General features: G+C 38.7%; 2 protein-coding genes across 2 annotated transcripts; both read left to right on the forward strand.

Moving 5' to 3' along the window:
- Window positions 1-1,069: 1,069 nt before the first annotated feature.
- On the forward strand, window positions 1,070-8,798 carry LOC114535088. Its single transcript, XM_028556472.1, has 4 exons — window positions 1,070-2,592; window positions 5,552-5,896; window positions 6,807-7,012; window positions 7,879-8,798. The coding sequence occupies exons 1-4, from the start codon at window positions 1,840-1,842 to the stop codon at window positions 8,474-8,476; spliced, it is 1,902 nt and encodes a 633-aa protein (XP_028412273.1). The 5' UTR covers window positions 1,070-1,839; the 3' UTR covers window positions 8,477-8,798.
- A 4,296-nt stretch (window positions 8,799-13,094) lies between these two features.
- On the forward strand, window positions 13,095-16,653 carry LOC114535087. Its single transcript, XM_028556471.1, has 2 exons — window positions 13,095-15,424; window positions 15,972-16,653. The coding sequence occupies exon 1, from the start codon at window positions 13,451-13,453 to the stop codon at window positions 15,413-15,415; it is 1,965 nt and encodes a 654-aa protein (XP_028412272.1). The 5' UTR covers window positions 13,095-13,450; the 3' UTR covers window positions 15,416-15,424; window positions 15,972-16,653.
- The last annotated feature ends 979 nt before the right edge of the window (window positions 16,654-17,632 follow it).

Genomic DNA, 17,632 nt, shown 5'->3' on the forward strand with positions numbered 1-17,632 from the left:
AATCATCAACAGATTCCAACCCTATGCATCTATTCAATCGTTGATTTCATAAGTATCATTTAAATGATTTTAAGCGTTTACATGCGTGTACCTAAGTGCAAAAAACGCGACATGCAGTGGAACGCAGCCTCAAATCCATATTTGAAAACGCCAGGTGAGAAAAAATGAAAGAGCTTAGTGTTTCGCATACTTTAGTATGCATCGGTGACATAATAAATTTTCGATATTTATCGACTATACGATATTCGATCGATATTTTGCAACAGCCCAGTTATCATGGCGTAACAAAACATATTATAGAGATGACTTAAGATGACAAAACGATGTTTTGATGGTAAAATGATTATCTTTTAACGTGATTATTCCCATCCTATCATATATATATATATATATATATCTCGTTTTCTCATGAGCGCCTTGCTAAAGCAGTAAAGCTCTTTCGTCTCCCCGTGTCAAGAGATCACGCGACTCCACAAAATGATCCACATTGGACAAACTGGCGAGATTATCCTAAATTGGCGGGATTATCCTAAATTGGTGGGATTATCCTAAATTGGCAGGATTATCAAAGAAATCGTTTAGCAAAAGATAATCTTGGAAATTCATATCTTGTTCAGTCCAAACTCTTTAAAGAATCACATAAGCTCCGAAATCATTTTGTGATCACCACGCTGGTTGGATTTACGATATCCATTATAGGTCGAACAATATTATATCTATGTGTTGAAATCGATAAATGTAATTTTCGATACACGGAAAGCTAAATTTACCGTTTTTATACCGTCTGATGCAGAAAGGGATATATATGTTGACAAAAAATTAAGGTCGAAGGACGATTTGGTTACACATCAACATTATTAAGAAGAAACGAGTTGTTTTCAAGTTTTTGAAACAAGTCATCCTTAAAATTATCGGTCTACGAATTACTTACAACGAATTTGCATTTCAAAGCCATCGCCTTTGATGTGACAGAGTGAAAGGAACCCAGCGTGTGTTTGGCCAATATTACGAACATTAAATTCCGTATAAAGAAACACTTAATTCTGAATTTGTTTATGCAAAGCCTTTATAAAACTTCGAAGGTGGTAGCCAAACGTCGTTCGGAGTAAGGCGATACGCTAAAGACCAGATATCTTGCTTTTTAACAAAGCCTGTGTTGTGGTAAGACTTTTTAATACTGCACCAAGGTCACAAATCGTTGCACTTCGAGAGCGTCGCGGTAGATTTTCCAGACTTTGTTGAGCAATCAGGAAGTAGAGTTCGGAGTTATAATTAACTATATGAGTGAAATCTGACACCTTTCATAGCTTCCAGACTCCGGAATATTACTCTGGTGATAAAAAAAACTGCAATCTAACAAGTATAGACTTGGAAAGTTACCAAAGATCGAGGATTTCTGAGGGAAATCAATTGTTGATATCCAGGAATACTGTTTACTCTGAGTACGGAGACTATATCGTCGTGTCGAAGGAAGTGTATCGCGAACTGACGCCAACTATAGGCTCATATAATCACTTGCCTACCGTACTATACAAATATTTGTATCGACCACGACGTATTTTGCAAGAAATACAAACAGACTCGGACCTGTTAGTCATATCTGGACAAGGCTCAATTCTCTTCGACAAAAAGTTTGTAATTCGTTTCCTGTATTGAATAATATGGTGTATTATCGTGAGAGGTTGATTGCTCTAAACCTTGTAAAGTAGTAGAGGTTACAGTGAGCAGAAAGATACCGAAACCACATCCATATTTCTAGATATACAATACTAGAACAGCGAAGAATTCGTATTTAAAAACAAAGTACTTCCTGGCGTTCAATACATCGTTTTAAACACAATGGCGTCAGACTCGCAGGAATACGCACTCGCCGAGTCTCTGGTGTGGAGCACACAAGATTTCAGCCTCGCTGAGTTTGTCGAGAAATTCGAACTACCACAAGTCGTGTTGGTCGAGGTGGGATATTGCGGCGAAGACGAGCGAACGACCTTTAGCAGCGGTCAAATCCTGACCCTGCACACTCTTCGAAGGAACAGCAAAATAGTTTGTCAAGTTCCTCACGCGAATGCCGTGACTGTCCCTTCGAGTTGCCAGTTTAAAGCTGAGGTGATACCAATGGAATGTTACGATACCATAGTCACCGCGTATCAACTGTCAACACAATACCAGAAAATAAAATTCGTTCGTGTGATGGAGATCGGGTCCACGTGGAACAACAACGCAATAGACACTTTGAAAATCAACGATATTCTTCAGATCATGAAAATCGACACGAGAAATTCAGTCATACGATGCAAGAACCTAACGTCAGACGAAAACGTATCGATTTTGATCGACTCTACTGCAGTGTTTATACCGTTGGTGGACCCAATGAAGTACACTTTGGCCGAGATAAAAAAGAAGTTCAGATTACCAGCTAAAATACGATTTCTCGACAAAAAGGCCGAGATACAGGCTAAGGCAGAACCAAGTATAACGAAAGGCTACAAACCTACGAGTTACCTGTCAGATTTGGGCCAGATGACAGCCATTGAAGAGATAGAAGATAGCGACGTTATCGTTACCACTGTGTGTTCAAACCTAAAAGAAAAGGTTGGTCAGTGTTTTTTGTTTGATTCAAATAACTAGTGCACTGCCAAAAATTGATCAGGTTGTCGCATCAGGGATGAACAAAGCTGTGCTGTGCCTCGTTGAATCATCAATGTTGATGCAATCAGGATGCAATGTTGTTGTAACAAGTTGCAACAACATTGATGATTCAACAAGCTTCAACAACATTGTCAACAATACTGTTCACAGGGTGCAGCACAACATTGTTCACTCCTGTTTTTAACAACTTGCATCAACATGATGATTTTTACGCGTGTAGGGCAACTGCTATAGACTATAGCTTTACCAGGCTCGGGGTACTAAACGAGATCTTTACTATATGCTAGGAATTCTGTAGTTTTTCCTTGATATTTGTGATAAAAATTGCATGCTTCAGGGAGCCTCGAATGATGCTTCAGACAGGAACAAGAGCAGAATACATTTGGATCATGGTCTCGTACTTTTCCACTGCTTTTCATTGAGATCGATTTATGGTCATGCTCAGTTTCTCATCCAGAGTTTTAGTATACAAAAAGAAATCCAGAATGTATTTACTCTGGGTAATGTACTCTAAAAAGGTCAAGCTCTACCAGTTCTGAAATTTTCTCATTGGAAAACTATTTAGAATCATTTCAAATAAACCTGAATAGTTTTTACAGAAAGAAACATACTATATTAACCAGGGGCGGTTGTATCAAGCCCGTTTAGCTTAAACGGTGGATAAGCTCAAAATAGAAAGCAAGCCTATCGTTTTATTCAGCAAGCAAACTAAATGTTTTTAACCTTAATACATTGATACTGTTTACAACTGCATATTCAGTGCAGAATATTCAAGTTGATTCATTCAAGAGAGATGTAAGAGTGTTATTTAATTTTGACTTATCCGCCGTTTAAGCTAAACGGGCTTGATACAACCGGCCCCAGAAGAAAAAACCGCATGGGCAGGGGAAGGGAAGGGGGACCCAGAGTTGCAAGGGCCCCCATTGCCTAACATGCTAAAATTAATGAATAAAATTAAACTATTGTTGGAAGTATATAGTCCTCTTTCAGAAAGCGTTTTCGGTGATTTATGGTTCGGGTAATTCACAGTATATTCGATATTGCAAAAATCTCACCCCCAAAACGCAGGAAATCGCATTTGTTGCGCTCTAAAATTTCAATTTTAACCTCTAAAAGCTCAGGCCATGCATCACCGCATTAAAATTTACATGAACTTATTATGGTGTTTTTTTCCTGCGGCCGTTTTGGTTGGGCCTCTAACGAGAATTTTGCTCCGGGTCTCCGAAATTCTCTGAGCGGTCCTGTGCATGGGATATCTCATCTCGGTCTGTTTTTGGTAGTGGATCAATCTCTTATATTGATCCAGTATTGCAACAGAATATATAATCATGATAAGATCTTAGTGAATTTCCTTAGGGATTAACTCTAGATCTTTTAATTGAAGCTCTCAGCAAGCTACAAGCATAGTAGAGCAAACAATAGTAAATCGCCACGCTTCCTCAAATGTTTCTCTTTTTGCAAGAAAACGTCGCGGCTGATACAAAGCAGGTTTTTCCCTAAGCAAAAGTGTTTTGTGTCCATGTCAGAAAAGAACACACTTCGTATGAACGAATTTTGATGCGGTGACATTGTTTACCTGGAAGGATCGAAGCATTCAGCATTGTTACCTTCCTTGCTCACGGCTTAAGTAATAGTTCACTAATCATAATAGCTTGATGATAGTTCACTATTCATCCGTAAATATCTCGAATGAAAGTCGTTTGCGAGGCTTCAATATTGATTTTGAAATATCGAATACGATACAGTACATTTATATGTCAAAATATAAGGCAATTATCTAAGTCTCTACCGATAAACCAAAAGCATGCATGGCAAAATTTTGGTGAAACGTTTTAAAGATCAATGCAAAATCGTTCCAAGTAACTATCGTTGTAAAGTGCTGACTGGCAGCATCGTGAAAGATCATTTAAAGTCTTGCCGCATGGTAAAACAAAGGCCAGATCTTAAAATTAGTGAAATCTGAAAGACCAACAGAAAAAATTGTAAAAATGACCACAATAATAAAATTTTGGCAGCATTTTTCATTTGGAGTCTATGTGGCATAAACTGGTTTGGCATAATCTTAGGGTAATTTTTTGAGGGATCTATGCAATCCTTGGCCATAGTTGTAAAATATTAGCAGGAATTTAAAACTATCTTTGAAAGATTGTTGTTCAAAAGTTGTTCAATATTGAAAAACATGATCACAATTGTGAAACCTTTTTTCTAAATTGGTGAAAAACTTCCACGTATGTTTCCCACAGATGTTTACCACAGTTTCATAACCCTGTTGGATCCGTTCCATGTCACATGAGGTTCAAGTGTAACCGAGAAACTCAGTTTTAGTTGTTTGGGAGTATTCTTTCCATCACATGTAGCTAGCTTTAGGGAAGAATATTTCTTATGTGTGTACTCAGTTACAGCTAGATGCATTGAAAGAACAGGTCCTAAACAATTAAATAGTTGGTTGGATCAAAATCAATAGAGATCAAAATCTTGGTGCTATCATCTTTGCGCTATCCTGACCAACTTGACAAGATAATTGTAAATTATTGTTCTGAATGTGACCGCATAGTTGCGAGGAATTTCTTTTCGCACTTATTTGTAATTCGTACTGTACAAAGAGTACTATGTAATTTATATTATTTAGTACTGTGTAGTCGTAATGTAAATTAGGAGGGATATAAAACTGGCGTGTAGCATTTTTATTATTAATTTTTTTTTATGTGTATAAGGGAAGGCAAAGTTTTAGAAGCTCGGTTTCTTTTTTAATCTTAATGAGCAGTTTTCAACATTACACTTTCTTACTGATTGAATTCAAGAGGCCCAGCTCCAAAACAACAAACGAGTTTTATAATCTTAAAGTTAAAATCCACAAACATGTTCGCCAAAGCACAATTTACATTCTCTTTATCATTCGTAGGTTTGCTTCAACGTTCCTACAACATTGGATATCAGGCTCACAGTTGCTGAAGGTTTCCTGCACGGCGATGAAACTTATCAAAAAGTTGTCAAAACCTTGGACAAACAATTAAATCGTACAGATCTCGAGGCGTTTGAGGGTTTGGATGTTTACCAACACATGCATGCGGTCAAGGAAGCCATTAAACAACTGGACAGAAATCTACCCATCGAGGTAGCATCAGCTGACGTTCAGTCCCACGCTAATCAACAACTGCAGATTCAACGCAAGAAGTCCGAGAAATGGAGTTTTCTTCCCGAGAAAAAACCAGAGATTGTTCCAAGGGGACAAGGATCTTCATTCAAGGTAGTTATGACTTGGATCGCCTTTGCAAATTTGTGTAAAAAATTTCTATTCACACTGGTAAATATACATGCACATTTACATATTTCTCACATGTAACTTGTCAAAGAAAATTTGTCAGGGAATTCGGGTATTACATTATACACTTAATGCATGCTCACGAGGGAAATACGTGAGTTGTGATTTCCCAAGAGTCTGAAGGTTTCCCGAGGCGAAGTCGAGGAAAACATTGAGATTCGAGGGAAAACCAAACTCACTATTTCCCGAGGTAGTGTACATTTAGTGTTTTGTTATATAGGAACGAATACATACATGTTACACAACAATTTCATTAAAAAACCCACTTTACATTGTTATAACAAGAAGCGGGCGACAATTTTTCACTTGTTTCCCTGGCGGGAAACATTGCATTTATTTAAAGTCATGTGACTACGAATGAACCAATCGCATTTAAAATACACAGCACCTATATAACAATACTAATGGTTAACATTATTCTACTGACCTATACTAAAATTAAACTGACCATAGTATAGCCTGCATGAGTGTTATTATACACGTCACCTCCAAGCCTTGTCCAAGGAGGAAGGTGCATGGATCACCAATTTTCCGACCACCAACTCTGGTGGGTCCTCCGAGAGCACAAGAACCGTTTTACGATGAGTTTTTCGTAGTTCTCCCCACCCTGTATTTACACTAACAGACGAATGATGTATCAAGACGAATTACTCGTTCAAATTCGTCTAAATAAACGAACTATGCGGATAATTCATGTTGATGGATGATAATCTGTTTGCCCGTGTTTACACACACACACACACGAACAAGAAGACGAACTATTTTTCTCTTGCCTAAATTCGTCCAGATCGTCTCAAGTATAAATCGGGCCATTAACATGTTCTGTTTTCATTAGAAACCTCCTCCAATTCCCCCAAAGAAAACTGAGGCTAGCAATCAACCAAAAGAAAGCAAGATAAAGTTAAAAAAGCTGAAATCTCCAAATTGGTTGAACTCTTTGGGACGTAAAATAAGCGACAACAAGAGCCCGGCTCCAAAACACGAGGGTTATTACGAAGAACTGGGCGGTGAAGGTGCACCATACGAGCAACCTGAAGACGGGTAAGTACTCAATGATACATTCAGACCACGTTTGCACAAGGTTGCGATATACGAAATCTTATGTTTGTAAGTTGTGTTTGCACGAGAATGGCAGAGTTTGAAAACGATACAAAATCACATGTTTATATAAGTTGTGTTTGGACGAGACTGGCAGAGTTTGAAAATGATACGAAATCTTATGTTTATAAGTTGCGTTTGCACGATACTTGCAGAGTTTGAACTGAAAACTATACGAAATCTTACGTTTATAGGTTGTGTTAACACGAGACTGGCTGAGAGTTTAAAAACGATGCATTGGTTCCGCTAGTTTTGTTTTCGAAGCCGGTCATGTATTTTTCACACTCGGCTCGTGTAACGCTCCCAAAACTTTCGAAAATGCCAGTAATCTGTCTGACTTAAAGTTCAACAGGTCCGGTCTGGTCGTTTTTACCGTATAAAGGAAAAGCAGCCTATTTTCGAGATTTAACATATAAGCTTTCCAATCGGCGTTCGAGGGCTCTTAAGTTAGTTCACACGAAGCGAGGGGAGTTAAGGACCACTCTCGAGTCCGCCTTGTTTCTTGGAAGAACGGAGGCGGTCAATTTTTCACCCTTTTTCTCGTGTGAACACGAGACACGTGATGGGAACTGAATTTCTCCGCTCCGTACATGTGAACGTGACGAAGGTTTCCAAGACCTCGGTAGATGATTAGGCATTTAGCAGGACATTAGACTATAATCATGTAATCACTGACGATGATTATCGATCATGATACTCGAGTATCATTATCGACGATCATAATCGGTGATCACCATCATTATCATTAACGATGATCATCATCGGTTATCACTATCGATGATCATTTATCGCCTATCATTCATATATAGGTCTGATGGATGTTATGCCAGTATTGAGGATCTTTACGAAGAGGGGTTATCTCAGGACTCCGATTCTGATGACAGTAGGAACTATACCGAGCTAAACAAAGATTACGTTACGCAAAGAGACTACGTGAAACCTTTGAAAATTCCTTTGAATCAACCAACGAAGAAACATCATTATCACGAGCCGGAACCCACATCAACTATACCTCAACATAAATCAGCGCCCAGCACCCCAAAATCAAGACACGCTCCAAAATCAATACAAGACTTGGCATTACCAGAAATACCGAACGAACGGCAGTCAAGCACTCCACCACCATTGCCGTCGTCGAAACCGCCCCAAACACAAGAAGACAAGCAAGCAATATACGAAGCGATCGCTCGATTTCCAAAAGATATTTCAGGCCTCAGCGTCGCCGACGTTAGCAGGCTCCTGCGTTACCTGGGGATGGGATCGTACGTGGAAACCTTTGAGAGTGAACTTGTTGACGGAGATATGTTATCAAGCATGGACCAGGACGCTCTGGAGTCGCTGAATGTGAGCTCGTTCCATGTTAAGAAAATGTTAAAGTTCATCGGCGGTTGGCGTCCAAATGTTTAGTGAATTTCATTTCAGTATAAGAGATTAAATTTAGCAAGGATTTATATATCCGATATTTTAGGCTTCAAAAAGGCGAGATTTGAGATGCACGACTTCGTCTATACTAAGTGTATTAAGTTCTTCCGTAACTCCTAGAAATGATAAAATGTATCTTTTTTAATAAGCGCTACATACGTAAGGATAACGCACATCTAAATACTCGAGGTATGAACAAACCCATGCGATGGACTTCACTTGCATGTAAATGAATTATGATTATTGGCACTTCACTCGATGCAGGTAAATTCTAGAGGTTGAAAGGGTCTTAATTTCGAGTGGAATTATACACACTTAAAATTCAAGCCAGGAAGAGTTGATGGGAATATGAGTCAACTATAGGTCCTCCGGCAGGAATCGAACCTACGCTTTTGTGATGCCGATGCAATCAGTGGCAAAAGCATTGCACGGGCATCGCAAAAGCGTAGGTTCGATTCCTGCCGGGGGACCTATAGTTGACTCATTTTTCCATCAACTGTTTCTGGCTTGAATTTGAAGTGTGTATAATTCCACTCGAAATTAAGACCCTTTCAACCTCTAGAATTCACTTGCATGTAGGTTGACCAGTATATATATAAGTTATCGTAGAGAACGAATGAAGTGTCATTTTAGATCATGTAATTTTAAATAGGTTCACTCACACAGAAGCTAAGACGTCAACACCATACTTTCTACACTTTACATCATTAAAAATACATGAATCATGTGTAATAATTGATAAAAATATGAAATATAGAAGTAGGTAACTGATAAAGATACGAAATTACTTATAGTTGCTGCGTGGAAATCGTATATATTGAACTACAGACATTTCATTTTAAGAGCAAGCTGGGGCCGGTTGTATCAAGCCCGTTTAGCTTAAGCGGTGGATAAGTCAAAATAAATAACACTCTACATCCTCTGAATGATCACCTTGAATATATGCACTGAATATGTAGTTGTAAACAGTATCTGTATTAAGTAAAAACATTAGTTTGCTTGTTGAATAAACGATAGACTGCTTCTATTTGAACATCCACCGTTAAAGCAAACGGGCTGATACAACCGGCCCCGTCAATAAATACACCATATCATAAATTTAATTTCTCGCTCCATTATAGCTTTAACTGTTCAATGGCTGTAAAGCCCGTTTTCCACTACGCGAATTTATTCGCGCGACGCGAAGCGAAATCTGAAATCCAGTGACGTGATTATCTTGCGAAAAAATTCGCCGCGAAAAGTAGAATCGCTTCCTACTTTTTATCTGATCACGCGAACAAATTCGCCTAGTGGAGAATGGGCTTTACTCGCCAGCTCAGCGCTGTCAGATCAGAATATCTGGTGTCGGTTGGATAAATTTTGCATTATATATATTACGTATACATTTTGTATAGTTGAATCCTAGTTAACTGAGAAATACACGAGTCTGATTAGCCTGTTAGGGCTTGTTGCCAAGTTCATAGTCCAAAGGCATATAGCTTCGATATTGCAAAATTCCATGCCATCACGTAGCAGACTGCGTGATACATAATTGAACATGTCCGCTCGCTGCGTGGGCTCACCGCGCTCACGCCAACGTAAAATCAAACAGAAACTATAATTTACATCAATAAACACTCGCAAAGCAAGCTTGCGGCAGTCTTCCCCCACGCGACAGCATCAGAACCGGAAGATTTGACCAAGGAAAGTAAAGTCTATGAATGCAAGGTTTCCACAAGCGGAAAATTTAGCCAAAGAAAATAATTAAAAGTTCTGGGTTTCCCCTCAACCAAGTGGTTCATGAATTTCAAGTGCTTTTTTGTCGAAACTTCAGACTATAAAGACCCCCCAAGTTTATATAAACATCGTTACATCCTCAGTGTTGTCATATGCGGAAAGCTCTAGACGAACGGAACAATATACGACACCGTTCGCGTCAGTTCGTTTCTGTTGGCTTTGCCAAATTCCAAGTCACTCAACTGCGCCTTGCCATGTTTTGGTCAACAGAAAAACATTATAAATTTAAAGAGTTTATCCTATCACAATTAAGATAATTTTGATCAAAGGTTTTCGTAAGTAAGATATATATCTTTAAAGATAGAAGCACGACCAGGATTGAACATAATGAAGCTTTTTTTGAGACGTTCTCAGGTTGTAAATATTTATTTACTAATCAGGCTTTGTCTTAAGACCATAAAATTGATTTTAGTAACAGCCAAATCATTGATAAAGCAAACTATCGACATGAACAACACTAGAATCGTGCATGGCACACAGCAATTACAACTAATGCTGACAGTGACAATGCCAAGCATCTACCCCATCATTATCGGTTTCTAATGAAGAGATAGAACAGTTTATGTATTTATATGAGACACATGTAGAGGAACTGTCACTGTTTTATGTTTATCTTTGTCATATTGTTACTGCGTTTCTAGGCGTAGGTGTTTTTGTAATTGTAAACCATATTATATAGGTATTTTTCGTCGATCATTGTAATTTTAAACTACCCGTTGAAGGCTGCAATCTGGCAGCCGAGAGCTTGTATTAAATAAATATTCACAAGACAGAGAGAACGTCTCAAAAAAACTTCATTTAACATATAAACCAGTACCCAAAGTCAGGAGTTTGAACTTATCGAGCTTTTCTCCCTCAAAGTCAGTCCTATCCTCACATCAGTTAAAATTTTTATTTCACGGTATTATATACAACAAAAAACGGCCAAGTCGCTGCTATTTGATGTAAACAGTACAGAAGAACGTCGTGTTGCACCCCACGATCATTATTGTTATGAAGTTGCAACATCTGGCTCGGTTTCAAACAATTTATCGCATTAATATTCTTGTATGTTTGCATGGTGACATCCATAAGTAAATAAGTTTGTAGGTACACCGCGTAAGTATTTAATACTGCAAAGCTTTCGGTCCGTTAACCAGTGGAATTGCACTGATGAAGGCCCGGGTTAACGGACCGAAAGCTTTGCAGTATTAAATACTTACGTGGTGTACCTACAAGCTAATTTAATTATTTTACCGCAACTTGATAATAACTATTAATCCATGTTTGTCGGACCTTGTAAGTTCTTAGCTCATGTCGAATCTGGCTTCTTCGGCTGAGTTAAAACTGCATGCATGACACACAAAACCCGCAAATACAATTTACGAGAATTCTGAAGTTTGTTTCCCAAGTATGAACAAAAATATCAAATAGGAACAGATTTTGAATCAATCGAAAGCGACGACCGAAAGTTTTTGACCTATAGTTTTTCCTGTGTTTTGGGTGTGTGAAATTAAACGCAATACGTCTTGCCTTGTCGATGAGTTGATAATCTCTATGTATCCGTAGGCTAAGTGGCCTGGTTAAATTCTTAAACCCTATAGTTCAATTCTTAAGGTCTGTGTGCAGACGATGCAATTTTGATGGATCCAATTCACTTTTGATATATATATTTTATAGTGCGTCGACTTGAAAGAAATCATGAACAAACTACATTCCATACGTCATGCAGAAGTGAATAGATCTGACAAAATTGGATCGAGTAAACAGGTGTTTATACCTCAAATTGCGGTATAGTCGGATTCAATTACAACAATCAGGAATCAGGATGGCGGAAATTATTACTAGGCTTCTCATGAACATCATCCATTGCGGATTACCTGGGGGTGATTCGCCAACGCAAGCAAATAGCTTCAGCCTTCACCCTGATCCACAGTCTAAATTCCCTGTATGGTGCGTTTACGCACAACCTGTTAAATTTTCGAAATTCTCGAGTGTGTGGGCTTTTTGACTGTAATTTGACGGGGGTTTACCGCAGCCGAAGATTTTCCATGCAGAAAACGTATTCTTGTCATAAATACGATGGGCCAGCGTACAGGTTTTGATTAATCCCAGATTGTTCCATGAATTCGAGGTTAGAATTGTCCTGATGATTTCAGATATGACGACTTGACCATGTAATATGAAACCTGATAGAAATCAACATCCATTGTTTTCAAATCTAATGCAATTTCACAGCAATCATTTTACGCAATTTCACATAATCTATACGTTAAATAATGAACACTCAAGACATCTGTGCTCAAGATGAAATGACATTTTAGGAAGTTTGCGATGGAATTACAAGAACTTCGCGGTAATGCGAGTAATCATTTCGTAAGAGGATTTCGTAAGCCAGCTATAGTGTATGCACGAGATTATACATTAGAATTTCAATGACTGTGCAACTAATTACGCCTCTGAGATTTGAATATACGTTTCCCAGGGTTAGCAAAACAAGCAAACAAAGTGAACTAAACTTATGAGTTCGATTAGGAATGGCTCAGTTAAGAACAGAACTAAAAGAATTTCTTGTTTTAAACGTATACAAGCAAACTCAACCTCCGTCTAAAGTCGTGTTTATTGGAAAATTAAGCACATAACACAAGGGTACGCAAAACACAATGGTTAGGGAGCGTTGTTAGTAAACATGACAACCATGAGAAACGTATTTTCAAATCCCAGAAGCGTAATTAGTTGCACAGTCATTGAAATTCTAAGGTGCATACATATTATGGTATTTGCAGTTTTTTTGATACACCCTGTAGTCTGTGTTATCGGAACTATGAAACTGCAGTACATCATTATATATAAGCATTTCCGTCGCTAACCCAGGTGCCATTTTGCCCACGTCAAAGAGCACCGATATAAATAAATAAGACCTTTGTCTGGCTCACAAGTGCATCACAATTGAATGTTTAATTAAGCTGACATAACAACACCCAGCACGTACGCCGTAATACAACCGCATCAGTTATGTGATAAGCTTTCAACTCGTAAGCAAATTCAGGATCTTGAAGGAGAGTCGTTACTTCCGAGCACCTCTAAGCTGTCGTCGACATTACGAAGCATTCGACGGACAAATTTATCGACGATAAAGGTTTAAACTATCGGAATCCAATCGAAATATTTATTTCAGATTTGGCTATACTTGGTCAGCGTGCTATGGCGAATGAAATGGACCTTATCCGGTCGTTAATTTGGGGAAAAATGCGACAGAGCTTACAAAAATTACTCCAAGACAGCCCACCGCCGCAGATAGTACGAATCGAGAACGATTTTCACAGCGACATCGAAGGAGCGAGTTTGCAAGGTGGAAATATGCTGGTTTTACACAAGATGGTCACAGACACGGTGCTAATTGGTAAGGATAATTCCGATTCGCAAATTAACATTGGATTGTCTTGCCCGACTTCTGTATACATGCGGCCATTGAAATGTAAGTTCCAATCATGCAAAGTCGAAGACTTTAAATCGATATTTCCTAAAGTTAAGTATGTTAGAGTGAAAAACTTTGGTTCGAGTACAGACGACGGGCATTGCGCCGTTAATGTCGGCGATTTACTGAAAATTATGACAATTGACAAAAAAAAGAAGTTTGTAACCTGTCAAGATGTTAATTCAAAGGAAGACAAATCTCTCCCTTACAAATGTTCGGTTATATTTACTCCCCTGCAAGACTGCCGGAGATATACCCTCTCCGAGGTTGTGAACGAGCAGGGTCTGCCCGCGAGGGTGTGCTTCGAGTCCACCCGCTCACAGGCTGTGAATGATCGTTGGAATAGGGCTTTGAAAGGTGTCGATGACGTGGTCTTTCATAATGAGGTAACCCAATACCAAGTTATCGCTACTGTCTTGGGAGGGGTGGGTGGTCAAGCACGTTGCCTGGGACTACCGACTGACCTACCCATCCAATGTAAAATCGCCGAACGTCTGACGCAAGATTTCAGGAACTCTGAGGAAGTTGTACGGACGCTTCACAAAGGTTTCGATATCAAGAATTTCGTGGAAAAGGTGAATGTGTTCCAAGATTTGAAGAATATAAAGATATTCGACTCGATTAGATTACCGAAAAGTGTTCCACAATATCAAAATTCTCCAAGACCAGCTCGAAAGAATGGCATCAAAAGTCCTCCCGTTTCCCCTAAACCCGTGAAAAAAATCACAACGATTGACCCTAACGGACTCTCAAAGGATCCCAAAAGTCCTCCCGTTTCCCCTAAGCCCGTGAAAAAAATCACAAAGATTGACCCTAACGGACCCTCAAAGGATCCCAAATGTCCGCTAGTGATTCCAAGAGCCTCGTATAGCGCTCCTGATAATTTTCCGGCGGTAACGGGAGCGGAACACATCGGACTTTCACGAAGTCTTCACGAAGATAACACGAACATAGACGAAGATGGTTACGTTGAAATGGGGATTGCAAAGCATTATTATGACGAAAGCGCACATCGCGAAAAAAATTCGCGACTTACTGAGAACAACAATTCTGAAAGACAAAAAACTGCCAATGTGGTCAAGAAAAACCCACCAGTTTCCCCCAAACCGATCAAGAAAATCAAACTACCTTTCCCTGACGTATCCTCAAAAGGTCCAAAATGTCTGCTGGTCCCCAGTCCCCCGTACAGTCCCTCGTACAGCGCGACAACAGACGAAGATAGCGCGACAACAGACGAAGATGATTACGTTGAAATGGATGGATATCACAAAAAGAATTCTGAAGGCGAGGCCAACGAGCTTCAAAGCCGGCGGAATCGAAATAACGATTACGAAGAGGTTACCATCCAGCCAAGATGGACGGCAAAACAAAATCACGAGTTTGCTGATCCCCGTGTCCTTCTGACGGAGAATCGCGATGACGCAAAGCAAAGAAGACCAGTATCAGCAGAATACGTGATTCCATTGAAGTCCGTGCCACCGCAAAAAAATGAATACTCAGAGCCAAATTGCTATGAAAACATGTATGTTATGAACAGGGAACCCCAGACTGATCAAAGTGATTATCAAAACGTTGTCCCGCGAGCGGACTGGCAACAACTCTACTCCAATGAGCGTGAAATCGCTCCAGATTTTGAGAGTTCAGAATACGTGGAAATGACGGGACACCCAATACGACTTGAGACGTCGTAAAACTTTGAGGTAAGATTTGGGACACAATCCTCAGTAGATCTCTTGTGTTACGAAAGGGTTTAAGGGGTCTCAATTTTGCATGGAAATCACACACGTCTCAAATTTAAGCCAGGAACAGTTGAGGATAATTATGCAAAACCATAATTGGCAAACCCCTTTGTGCACGATATAACATTTCCGCAAACTTAATTGAGGCTTTGTTTCCGCATTTCACAAAATTTCGCAACAAATTTCGCAACAAATTTCGCAATTTCTAAAACGTCAAAGTGCTCCCACGACGGTAGTGAAATATTTTCAACCCTTTGATAGTATATAAGAAAATACAAATTGCTTATAGTTATTTGACTTCCCTTGTGAAATCGTTTAAATGATGACCCATTTAATTTGAGGGCACTGTAGATCAATGAGAAACAGCACTTAACATAACGTTATCTGCTCAAAATAGCAGATAACTACTATTCTATACTTGAAGCAACGTATTCTGTTGAAAGTAGTTGTTATATTTCATTGATGTTTTCCGGCTTTACTGAAAATGGTTTATTTCTTGCTTCGCCAGGTAGAACTGCATCGTCATGTTACAATGACGTCAATTGAGATAAAAAGAAGACAGATATACGTGATTAACATCCAAATACGAGCTTGGATTACGCCCAGTGACAAAAGTTCACTCAAGGAGCACCTAAAGTTTCGAGGAAGTCCTAACCGGTTCGATTCTTAGAATAGCACGTTTGTTTAATGATGATGCAATTGAATGGTAATGCTAATTTTGAACTATGAATGATAGGGAGACATGCTCAAGATGAAACCTGTTCTGGTGGCGAAGATCCCACGAAAGACCAACGAATAGAATTATTAGCTACAATCTATTTTATATATGACCAATATTAAATTAATAAGAAATAAATTAAAGCATAAACTACAATCTGACAATAAATATATATAGACAAGCTTGAGAGACAATTTGAGGAACATGAAAAAATACGAAAACACTAGCTTGTTAGGATATCGTAATAAAACATTATTATAACTTCGACGAGAAAAATATGTTTTGTTTTGTTAACTATGTCGCTGTTATACTACGAATAATATCAGGAATTTATAAATATTTAAATTTAGCATGTAATTGCTTCTGATATTTGATACAGAGCCATAAACTAATTTAGTAAAAGCGGTTCATAACCTACAGCTATGATGATTGGTATCAACTTTTAGAAATAGCGCAGCATGAAGTCTTTTAACAATAAATATTTCCTCAAAATTACGTTTCTATTATAAATCAGTTGATCTCACTAGCACATCAATATACATGAAAATGAGAAAAGATTTGTTAACAGTTACAATCATACAGTATATTGTCTGGATTCCAGAATCCGACAGATTCAAGACTCGACTGGACGATAATTGAGCTTAGAATTCCGCTCACATATGCATATACACCACAGTTCTCTGTGTCGATCAACTTCCGGTGTTGTAAATTGGTTGTCTAATTTCGCAAGCACTTTATTCAACTATACCATGGCTAACTCACAAATAGAATTGGCGAAATTGAAATGGGGTAAAATACAGCTAACACTGTCCCAATTGTTAGATAAATACCCCCTGCCAAAGATTGTTAAAGTTATCGAAAGCTTTTATGGTGAAAACAAGTTAAATAAAGAATTTACTCTTTGCAATAATACTGTGTTGTGCACACACTCTGTCAAACCAATCGAGACAGTACACGGTCGCTTCAGTTGTGGTGAAGACATCTCGATTCCCCCCGCCTGTCGAGGCAAAGTTGAAATCTGTCCATCGGCTTTATAAGATGTTTATGAAAGCGTCGAAGAGCTTTGCTCTGTGTTTCCAAAATACGTTCGTGTCTCAAAAGGTAAATATCATGTGTATAAACCCAGCTGACTGAATTTCGAGTTACCACAAACGGTTGAAAATGCAAATCATGTGGGGGTTCTTAACATTGCATGTATTCATTGTACCACATTTGTTTACTAGTTTCGGGCAATACAACGTCGCCACAAGTCTATACGCAGCCAACTGACTGTACGTAAACCTATTAATCTACTCTAATCTTTTTAAGGGTATTACAGCGCATCGTTGAATAAAGTTTTAATGAACGTCGGAGATAAATTGCAGTTGAAGTGCAAAACCAAAATGAGTTTCAAAATGTAGACAAAGATTCTACATACAGTATACTGCACTTGATCTAACCTATATCTCCAA

Source organism: Dendronephthya gigantea, unplaced genomic scaffold (assembly GCF_004324835.1).
Source record: "Dendronephthya gigantea isolate DGI-Jeju-01 unplaced genomic scaffold, DenGig_1.0 000110F, whole genome shotgun sequence".
NCBI lineage: Eukaryota > Metazoa > Cnidaria > Anthozoa > Malacalcyonacea > Nephtheidae > Dendronephthya > Dendronephthya gigantea.